General features: G+C 43.4%; 1 protein-coding gene across 1 annotated transcript; it reads left to right on the plus strand.

Moving 5' to 3' along the window:
- Positions 1-5,701: 5,701 nt before the first annotated feature.
- Positions 5,702-11,530, plus strand: LOC125552235 (LRR receptor-like serine/threonine-protein kinase FEI 1). Its single transcript, XM_048715721.1, has 14 exons — positions 5,702-6,014; positions 6,484-6,688; positions 6,780-6,915; positions 7,129-7,200; positions 7,300-7,371; positions 7,585-7,656; positions 7,875-7,946; positions 8,041-8,112; positions 8,246-8,343; positions 8,578-8,733; positions 8,815-9,147; positions 10,450-10,695; positions 10,812-10,945; positions 11,044-11,530. Exons 2-14 carry the CDS (start codon positions 6,595-6,597, stop codon positions 11,254-11,256), a joined length of 1,770 nt encoding a protein of 589 aa, XP_048571678.1. The 5' UTR covers positions 5,702-6,014; positions 6,484-6,594; the 3' UTR covers positions 11,257-11,530.
- The last annotated feature ends 252 nt before the right edge of the window (positions 11,531-11,782 follow it).

An 11,782-nucleotide genomic window follows, 5' to 3' on the forward strand; every position in this document is an offset into this window, starting at 1 on the left:
CATGAAGAAGAACTCCCTGGTTGAACTCGCATCGTCCATCATCGACTCCTACTACGAAAAGATGAAGCAGGATGCCAACAGAACAAGACCTGTATCCTAGCACGGGGCCTGGATGCGGCAACTGGATGAACTTCACCTCAGGTTCACGGTCAAGAGTGTGTACACATGCTACGAGATGCACACGCGAATCGTTGACATGAGGAAGTGCCTTGTTCCCAAAATTGACGAGGCCGGATCGAGCCACAAGCAGAGCAGTAGCGGCAAGCATCACATGAAGTAGATGATGATCAGATGATTGTCTATCCCACTTAATTATGCATGTAATATATATTTTACTTTGATGTGTGGAAATGTCATATGTGTAGTAGCCACCTATGTAATTCGATGTTTAATTTGGTTATGCAACCATGTCCTTATAAGTGTGTGTATGTATATATGTTGTTATTCTGTATGCAATCCCATCACACAACACACACGTCTTATTAACAGCAACTGTCTGTGTTATTATCGGTCTTCGCACACATTTCTGATTACATATCTGTTTGTCGTGTATCACACATCTTGTTAAATTGAACCGTTTCTGTTCTCTTGGCTCAACACAAACAGTTCATCCGAGTGGACTGTTTGCCCTCTATCGCACACACCTTGATTTGACTGACCGTTTCTTTTGTTCCGCCTAATCACAAATAGTTCATCCAAGTGAACTGTATGCCGTCAATCGCACACACCTTGATCTGGCTGGCCATTTCTGTTGTGTTTCTTAATCACAAACAGTTAATTCGAGTGAACTGCATGCCGTATATCGCACACACTTTCATCTGGCTGCCCGTTTGTGTTGTTCTGCCTCATCGCAAACAGTTCATTGGGGTGAACCGTATGCCCCTCATTGCACACGTAAGTAAAATCCGAACCGTGTTTGATGTATCCACCATCGCAAATGTTTTGCAACTTTTTGACGATTTTTACATCATCGTTTATGATTAATGCATCACACATAGTTTCGTCGAAGGGTCTATAATTGTAGTGTCACGTTAGCAGTATCCTGCAGTAGTGCAACGCCCACTCCACTATCCTGCCAGTGGCATCTGGATTTCTTAAAATGCGCCCCAATGGAAAGAGAGTGACAACGGTGATCTGATGTGCTTGGAAGTAGTGGCGCAACTTCCTCGAGGCCATGAGAAGGCCGAAAGCAACTTTTGCACACTAGAGTACCTCAACCTAGCCCCCTGGAGAAGGGAACTGACAAAGTAACCTGGGCGCTGCACCATCTTCTTCATCACTCCTTGTTTTTCTGCTTCATTTTCCCGCGTCGATTCCGACTTGTCGGCACCAGACCTTGCCAGAGAAGATTCCGGCTTGTCGCTTGATGGGTCTGCAGCTGCCGCTTCTTCTTCGTCAGCTTCTCTCTCTGTCACTAATGCAACACTAACCACTTGATTCATTGCCGCCAAGTATAGCAACAATGACACTTGTCGCCTAGGCGCAACTAGTGTTGGCAGAGAGGAGAGATACTTCTTCAAATCTTGCAGTGCGGTCTCCGCTTCCGCAGTCCATTTCATTGGACCTGTATTTTAAAAAAAAAATTAAAAACAACGGGGCGGGCTCAGTAGACTTGGAGATGAACCTTCTTAGTGCAGCTACGCAGTCGGCAAGACGTTGCACATCCTTGACGTGCTTGGGTGCTTCTATCTACTCAATGGCTTTGATCTTGTCGGGATTTGCTTCAGTTCCACGTTGAGATACAAAAAACCCAAGAAGTTTGCTAGATGGAACGCCAAACACACACTTCTCAGGCTTGAGCTTCAAGTTGATCTTGCGCATACCTGCAAATGTTTCTTTTAAATCTTGAATGAGGGTTGATTTGTCCTTGGTTTTGACCACTATATCATCCATATAGGCTTCCACATTTCTGTGCTGCTGAGGCTCAAAACCAATCTGGACTGCTCTTGCAAATGTTGAACCAGCACTCTTCAATATGAAAGGCATACACATGAAGCAGTATGTGCCACATGAAGTGATGAATGCGGTTTTCTCCTCATCTTCCTTGGCCATGAAGATCTGATGATAACCAGAGTAGGCGTCAAGGAAAGATAATAAGTCGCAGCCGCCGTGGGATCAACAATCTGGCCGATGCTGGGTGGTCGCACTGGTGTTGGGGTAGAGGCGCGTGGGGTCGACGACGGTGGCAGAGGACGTAAACCGATTTAGATCGAAAAACCAAAAAGAAACACCGATCAATGCGACCGACGAGAGAGAGAGAGAGAGAGAAATCCAGATCAAATGATCGATGTAGGATCGAAAGTATGTCTAGAGGGGGGGTGATTAGACTACTTGACCAAATAAAAATCTAGCCTTTTCCCAATTTTAGTTCTTGGCAGATTTTAGCTATCTTAGCACAAGTCAAGCAATCTTCACACAATTCAAGCAAGCATGCAAAAGAGTATATGAGCAGCGGAAAGTAAAGCATGCAACTTGCAAGAATGTAAAGGGAAGGGTTTGGAGGATTCAAACGCAATTGGAGACACAGATGTTTTTGTCGTGGTTCTGATAGGTGGTGCTATCGTACATCCACGTTGATGGAGACTTCAACACACGGAGGGTAACGGTTGCGCGAGTCCACGGAGGGCTCCACCCACGAAGGGTCCATGAAGAAGCAACCTTGTCTATTCCATCATGGCCGTCGCCCACGAAGGACTTGCCTCACTAGCGGTAGATCTTCACGAAGTAGGCGATCTCATTGCCCTTACAAACTCCTTGGTTCAACTCCACAATCTTGTCAGAGGCTCCCAAGTGACACCTAGCCAATCTAGGAGACACCACTCTCCAAGAAGTAACAAATGGTGTGTTGATGATGAACTCCTTGCTCTTGTGTTTCAAATGATAGTCTCCCCAACACTCAACTCTCTCTCACAGGATTTGGATTTGGTGGAAAGAAGATTTGAGTGGAAAGCAACTTGGGGAAGGCTAGAGATCAAGATTCATATGGTTGGAATGGAATATCTTGACCTCAACACAAGTGTAGGTGGTTCTCTCTCAAAAAATGTGTATTGGAAGTGTAGGTATGTTCTGATGGCTCTCTCCACGAATGAAGAGTGGGTGAAGGGGTATATATAGCCTCCACACAGAATCTAACCGTTACACACAATTTGCCAAACTCGATGGGACCGAATGGTTAAACTCGGTCGGACCGATTCAGCAAACCTAGTGACCGTTAGGATTTTCGGTGGGACTGAGATGCAACTCGGTAGGACCGATATGGTTAGGGTTAGGGCATAACGTAATCTCGGTGTGACCGATTACACAAACTCGGTGGGACCGATTTTGGTAATAAGCTAACCATTGTTGAGGAAATCGTTAACTGGTAGCTGCTCGGTTGGCTGACGAGTAGGGTATTAATAGGCTAATCGGCAAGTTAATCGGCCATTTAATCAATTAATCGGACGATTTATCGGTTTATCCGTTACTCGGTGACCCTACGAGTAGGGATTAATCGGCAAGTTAACTGGTTAATCGGACGAATTCTTGAACAGGGAAGCTAACCAGAGAGTTGGTCAGGTAAACTCGGTGGGACCGATTCGTTCATCTCGGTGAGATCGAAATGTTACAAAAGGGAAACAGAGAGTTTACATTGCAATCTCAGTGGGACCGATCGCTCATCTCGGTAAGACCGAAACGTTACGAAGGGAAACAGAGAGATTACAATCCCATCTCGGTGAGACCGAGATCCCTATCGGTGAAACCGAATTGCTAGGGTTTGTGGCAGTGGCTATGACATTTGAAACTCGGTGGTGCCGGATAGAAAGAATCGGTGGGGCCGAGTTTGACTTTTGGTTTAGGTCATATGTGGATGTGGGAAGGTAGTTGAGGGTTTTGGAGCATATCACTAAGCACTTTGAGCAAGCAAGCCATTAAGTAACACCTCATCCCTCCTTGATAGTATTGGCTTTTCCTATAGACTCAATGTGATCTTGGATCACTAAAATATAAAATGTAGAGTCTTGATCTTGAAGCTTGAGCCAAACTTTTTGTCCTTAGAATTTTGAGGGATCCACTTTCCTCATCCATGCCATGCCATTCATTGAGATTTTTCTGAAATATTAATCTTGGAATAATGTTAGCTCAATGAGCTATATGTTGTTAGGAATTACCAAAACCACCCAGGGATAGTTGCACTTTCAATCGAGAAAAAAGACTCTAGGGTAGCCAGTTAACACAACCGGCGGACGAACCCTAGGTACGGGCGACGTGTCCCCCGATGGCGATCATGGAGATGGACCGCCCCGGGGGTGGTGTAGTGCTATGCGGCGGCGGCTAGGGTTTGGATCGGGGTTAGACTGATACCATGTAGATGGAGAGGGGGAATTGATGGAATCATTGATGTATTATTCAGCCTCGAGGGCGAGTATATATTGAGTACAAGATTTGGATGGCAAGACACCTCCTAGAGATAATATGAAAACAATTCCTATCTAATCTTGAACAATCTCTAAATACCACATATATCTCTAACACATATGAGCCCTCTCCGTGCAAAAAAAGAGAGGAAAAAGTCCAAAACAAACCTTGAACTTGTATAAGAAAGCTAAATCGAAGCCTCAACTCCGAATCCCTGAAATCAGCACACCGAATTCATTGATCCCGGCCTATTTTAAACCCTGAGAGTGTTCCCAAACAGGGATTGCTGATGTGGCAAATTAAAGCCGGGATTGTTGATTGCGGTTGAGGGAGATTTTTTTTCAGGGCAAATTACCGTCCTTTCGCACCCACTAGTCGCAATGGGTCGGCCCATTAGTGTTCGCTCCAGTTAAAAATGTAAGAAAATGAAAAGCGTGCTGCAGGGATCGAAAACGGGCGCTACAGATCGTAGGATGAAAGCCACTATTCCCTCCGGTCATTTTTACTCTGCATATTAGATTTGCGTCAAGTCAAACTTTGCAAAGTTTGATCAAACTTATATTAAAAAATATCAAGATCTACTCCCTCCGTCCCATAATATAAGAACTTTTTTGACACTAGTGTAGTGTCAAAAACGTTTTTATATTATGTGACGGAGGGAGTACAATATATGAAAAAAGATAGACACACACACTATGAAAAAAGATAGACACACACACACATCTAAAATATCAACATCTCAAGGTTCAAAATAGTCCGAGATCAATGAATTCGGTATGTTGATTCCAGGGATTGGGAGTTCAGGATCCGATTTATCTTTCGTCTACAAGTTTAAGGTTTGTTTTGATTTTTTTTTAAAGCCCTCTCCGCAGCAAAGAATCCGTCGCTTTTCTCGTCCAAGTGAAGAGAGATGTCGTTGTCACTTTGCGTGCCATAATACAAGCCCATTTTCTGGGGTATAAGTACAAACACCTTTAACCCAATGATAGCTGCTAAACAGCAATACGGACAACGAACTTGCTCTAAGCACTATTTTATCTAACAAAAAGATAAAATAAATAAATCTAATCAGACAAATTCCGTATATCATGCAAGGCAATCTGGTAAGTGGTAACTGAGCGATTAGCCGTTCGTCCCGTTCCGTCCCGTGTGCCGCCGTCGCTGACGCCGTGCGCGGACAAAACCGCACTCTCTCACGCTCACTGCTACGACTACTCGCTCCAGCTCCAGTCCCACTCCCGCACCCACCGCCACGGCGCCACGCCACACCACCGGCTGCCTAATCTCCTCGGACCCATTTACCCTCCCCCCTCACTCTGCCCAGTGCTCAGTGCTCTCAGCTCTGCTCACCACCACCACCACAGTGACCACACCACACCACACCCAGCGCCGCTTCTCCCCACTCCCTAGCTCACATCCTCCATCTCCCCCACCGCTAATCGTCGGTACCTCTGTTCCCCGAGCTCCTCTTCCTCCTCGAGCCCTGAGCCCCTGACCCACCAATCCCAACCCAACGTGGCTCTACCGCCGGCCGCCGCGCCGTAGCAGCCTAGCGTCGCCGCCGCCCTCCTCGCCGCAAGATCGCGCTCCTGCTCTCTCCGCCCCGCTGAGGGTTTGAGGTATGGGTTCATTCCCATCCAGTGATGCTCTTAGCTAAACCCCACCCAGCTCCAGGATTTCCGCTCCGGGCGTGCCGCTCACGCCATCTAGATCCGCTCCCGGTTCCCGATTTGAGAAACCAGCCTGCCTAATTCTTCCGCCCTGTAGATTTATTTTCTTGGATTTGGGGAATCTCGAAGTCAGATGCTTGAAGGCAGCTAGTTCAGTTGGCCTGAAAGGATTGTTTTTTTGCATAAAAAGACCGAAAATGTTGCTTCAGTTAGTTCCCATACCATCTCGAAAAAAAAGTTAGCTCCCATATCATGGCCGCCAATTTCGTGCGAAAGCCCCGGATACCGTTATCTCGAAAAGTACTGCATTTGATCTGCTATTTTTTCTCCGCCGTTCAAGCCTTAAGATTTTTCCCTGAGCGCGTCTTTAATTTGTTACTATATGATTGTTGATTTGTTTTGCTTTTCACCATTGCAGGGTTGGTTGGTTGGGTTCTCCCCGATTGTAAAGATGCATACCGTATATCCTCATTCATGACCTCTGGAACATGCTCTAGTCACCCTTGTATGCTCCACCAGGTGGTGACAAATGGGCTTTTTTCTCAGAAAACAGCCCAGTTTCCTCTTTATTCTGATCATCCTGCACTGGGGGGCTCGTGCAGCAGGAGCGCTAAGTTCAGATGGTATGTGATGATGGTTGTGGCTGCTCACGGGCCATTTGATTTGTTTTTTCTGCTTATCCAATACTGATCTTGCACCAACTGTTTCATACAGGTGAAGCACTTCTCGCCTTTAAGAAGGCAATCACAAATTCAGATGGGGTCTTTCTAAATTGGCACGAACAAGACGCGGATCCCTGCAACTGGAAGGGTGTTAAATGCGATCGTCACAGCAAGAGAGTGATCTATCTGTAAGAAACAGAAAACCACTCTGTATATTAACTTCCTTTTCGAAAAAAACTCTGTATATTAACTCTGTCATTTGCTCAACTTCTTAACCTATCCACTCACTGTTTTGCTTCAGTTATTTGGTGTTCATATTTTGGACACCATTTCCTAGTTTCTATTCATATTCAGTATTTTGAGTTGCATTGCCATAAGGTCACTCACTGCCTTCCATTTAGGATTCTCCCGTATCACAAGTTAGTCGGGCCCATACCACCAGAAGTTGGAAGGCTAAATCAGCTTCAGACTTTGTAAGTGTGTTCACCTTTTCTTTTTTGCATTTCTTAACTACTTCCCGCCTTGTATATCAAAGAACTTGGTCTCTGATAAAGGTGGTTTTATGTCATTAGATCACTACAGGAGAACAGTTTGTATGGTTCACTCCCTCCCGAGCTAGGAAATTGTACCAAGTTGCAACAACTGTAAGTTTTATAGTAATTCTGATTGGTACATATGTTTTTTTCTTCCATTGAATGAATGTTGGATGCTGCAACTGATAATTAATGATCATGAGGATAGCCATTTGGTCACAAGCTTCTTGTATGTGTGCCAGAGAACTTCTAGCATGCAATTTTTGCTTTTATTTCTTCTGTGAAACCAGGCTCTTATTTCGTCTGTTGTGAAATGACTTGCAGATATCTACAAGGAAATTATATAAGTGGATATATCCCTTTGGAATTTGGTGATCTGGTTGAGCTTGAGACATTGTGAGTCCTCTGTAGTTTTAGCTTATTTATTAAATTTGATTATTAATTTCGCATCAGATAAATACCTCATGCTAGACTAATGTCACTACATCTGCTATGGGTCATATAAGAAGGCTTGAACACAAATTATATGTATTGAAATGTAGATAAATTCACTTTCCCTGTTTAAGTAATTTAGATATTACTTCCTATTTCTGAAATATGTTTATTTTATCCAGGGACTTATCCAGCAATACGTTGAAGGGATCAATCCCGCATTCTCTTGATAACCTGACCAAACTTGCATCATTGTAAGTGCTTTTTTTTTATGTCCATAAGCTGACCAAACCTGTTACGATAAGCTACATGCTACCAGCCAAATGATTATTTTCACATCCTATGCAGCAACGTATCCATGAACTTTCTGACAGGAGCAATACCATCAGATGGTTCACTTGCCAATTTTAATGAAACTTCGTGAGTTGTCTTCTCCTCTGTTATTTATATCTATTTAATTCAATCTGCATATTCAATCGAGTAAAAGCGTATATGCATTGTGCCATAAGCTACTCTTCCTTCTACCCATCTGAATGTTGACATGGTAATGCAGCTTTATTGGGAACCGTGATTTATGTGGTAGGCAGATTAATTCAGTGTGCAAAGATGCACTTCAATCACCATCAGATGGCTCCCAGCAGCCTTTGAAAGGTAACAGATATTTGAACATTAGTCTAACATTATTTGTTGTATGCGTCTAATATTTTTGGTTGACAAGGTCAAATGTGCATTTAATCATTGATGCCAATAATAGCTAATAGATCTTTTTATATTCCACTAGGAAACTCACTTATGGCAATTTTGCATTCTCAACAATGGGCCTATAGTATTTTCAGTTCACAATAATTTTGCATTCTTATGTGTTTTGATGTTTTATTATGGTAGATGACACAAATAAAAGGAGTTCCAGAGTTGTTATAAGTGCGGTCGCGACAGTGGGAGCTCTGCTATTAGTGGCTCTGATGTGTTTCTGGGGTTGTTTTCTGTACAAAAGTTTCGGGAAGAAAGATATCCATGGTTTCAGGGTGGAGCTATGTGGAGGTAACGATGCCATGAGTTATGCGAAGCCAGTACTTCACATGTCATAAAGAACTTTTGTTATAACCTTGCTTATCATTTCAGGCTCTTCTGTTGTGATGTTCCATGGGGACCTCCCTTACTCCACAAAAGATATCCTTAAGAAGTTAGAGACCATGGATGAGGAAAATATCATTGGAGCAGGTGGCTTTGGGACTGTGTACAAACTTGCAATGGATGATGGCAACGTTTTTGCATTGAAAAGGATAGTGAAAACAAATGAAGGGCGTGACAAATTCTTTGATAGAGAACTTGAGATATTGGGAAGTGTTAAGCACCGTAATTTGGTCAATCTCCGTGGCTATTGCAATTCCCCTTCATCGAAACTGTTGATATATGACTACCTTCCAGGTGGAAGCCTGGATGAAGTGCTACATGGTGAGTTCCATATTTTTCTTTTCGCCATACATCTTAATTCTGTTTTCATTGAACTCTTCCAATTATTCATAGTTGCAGTTGCAATATAAACTGATGTTAGCCTGCTTTCCTCAATGACCTTTAAGCATGTGTTAAGCCAACACTAAAATAGCCTATAGGATTAAGTTATTGGTGCCTGAAACTCAGCGTGACATCAAAACCTGGAAATCCTGAATTTAAGACATGTTTGGTGCCGCTATGCAAGGAAAAGAGTACAGATAAAAAAGTTGGTTTTGCCTGCGATCCAATTTTGAGGCCTAGAGGATCCTTAGAGTAGACCTTTACCTTCTCAATCAAACAAGACCCTACAAGAAAAAAAGTTCAGACAACTGTGTCCTTGGAGTAGATTTTGGTTATAGGCAAGGTCAAGTTTACATCATATCTTGGAGTAAAATAGGATTTGATCACACGTGCAATGTAAAGGATGAATAAAATATGCCACTTCCTCTGTATACAAATACGAGGCCTACAGTTTTTGTGTCATTATGTTGTGGACTAGCAGCAGGGAGCCCGAACAGAGGGAGATCAGAGGTCCTTTGATCAATAGTATCATGTTAGGAAATTTAAAATTGCAGGAGCCTAATTCATTGAGATTTAGGGGTCCATATTGTGTTAGGAAAGGTCAAGGGCTTGAGCATCCACTATACAAGGATGTCATGTTTGAGTCAAGTAAGAACAATGCATCTATCATCTCCAAGCTATTCTCTAATAGTAACCTATGTCTACCCAAACTCTTCAAGCCACAACTTTTGGTTATCTTCAGCGCGGTAGTCATCATGTTGTGGATCAAGGTCCACTGGTCCACCACTTGTTTTAAAACGGCGTGCATGCAAATTCAGTAACATTTTCTCTCTTTTGTCCTTGTTTATCTCTCCTCTCTTCAAAATTTATGAGTAAGCACCCTTTCTCTCTCTCACGAGTCACGATGGATCAAGGTTCACAACACCTTGGTTTCAAATGGCATACATGCAAATATCATGGTTAAAGTACGCCTTATAATTTTTCAAAAAATAAGTACACATTATAAGAAAAAGAAACAGAGGAAGTATTTACTTGCAGGCATACTGAATAGTCTGTAGTTCATTTCTGTAGCTAAACAAGGATGGACAGCCTTAACTATGGTTCCATCTAAAATTTATGTTGAACCAAATTGACCTTGTACAAGTAACTTTTGCTCAGGTCGTCCATGAGCATTAGTCCATTTGAACAGGAATAACTTTTTAAAGCCCAGGCTAACGTTTCATATTTCATCGTTCTTGGCAGAAAAAACTGAGCAGTTGGAATGGGAGGCACGCATTAACATAATACTTGGAGCTGCAAAAGGCCTGGCTTACTTGCATCATGATTGCTCACCTCGAATAATACATCGTGATATTAAGTCGAGCAATATCTTACTGGACGGCAATTTTGAGGCACGTGTATCAGACTTCGGACTTGCAAAACTACTGGAGGATGAAGAATCTCATATTACTACAATAGTTGCAGGAACATTTGGATATCTTGCCCCAGGTATGTGAAAGTTGTTCCATTTCGTCAAATGATGAGAACGAAAATGCACACTTCATTTCGGAAAATGCATCGCTTTGTAATAATCTGAGCTAATATTCGCAATATGGAACATCCAGAGTATATGCAAAGTGGCAGGGCTACCGAAAAGACGGATGTCTACAGTTTTGGAGTTTTGGTACTCGAGATACTGAGCGGAAAGCGACCTACTGATGCGTCATTCATTGAGAAGGGGTTGAACATTGTTGGATGGGTACGACCTTTTTATTTCCTTTCTCTTCATGTGCACAACTCATGCATGTCACATCTTTTTATGTATTTACCACAAAGGGTTAACTTGCTATATGGCAGCTGAACTTCTTGGCTGGAGAGAGCAGAGAGCGGGAGATTGTGGATCCGGATTGCGACGGCGTGCAGATCGAGACCCTGGACGCCCTGCTCTCTCTCGCCAAGCAATGCGTGAGCTCTTTGCCGGAGGAGCGGCCGACGATGCATAGGGTGGTACAGATGCTGGAGTCGGATGTAATTACACCGTGCGGAAGTGATTTCTACGATTCAGAGTAGGGCTACGAAACCACGGCTGCTGGCTTCTACGATCGTGTGGTAGTGATTTCTACGGTCTGGATTGAGACGCACCACATTCTTCTGCCGCTGGTTTCCCTGTGGAGGCACATTCCATTTATTCTTTGCAGATTTTTGTAAATGCATGCATTACCGAGGGGTTGGGTGGGCTCCAACAGGCTGGTTCTACGGGGACAACATTTTTGCGATTTGTATGTATCTATATGCCACGCTACAGACTGTTATATGTTTGGTTTAATAAGAAGACTTGCCTGGAGATTGATGTGCTTGCATTATGCTTTTAGGTGTTCTTTTGTGTTCGTTTAGGTTTTGTGTCATGCTTAGGAAGATTAAGGTTCTTCCCGCATAGCCCCTCTCTTGGTGGGTGCACCTATCGTCATCAGAGGGCGTGTGGAGGTTGGATTCAGTCAGCTTTCGTCTTTGGTGGATTTGTTCGTCTGTTTTTAGGTTGAATCCTTTTGACATACGCTTTCTATCTGTCTATTACAACGTGATTTGCTTGAATCCA

The sequence above is a fragment of the Triticum urartu genome, chromosome 4 (assembly GCF_003073215.2).
Source record: "Triticum urartu cultivar G1812 chromosome 4, Tu2.1, whole genome shotgun sequence".
Classification (NCBI taxonomy): Eukaryota; Viridiplantae; Streptophyta; class Magnoliopsida; order Poales; family Poaceae; genus Triticum; species Triticum urartu.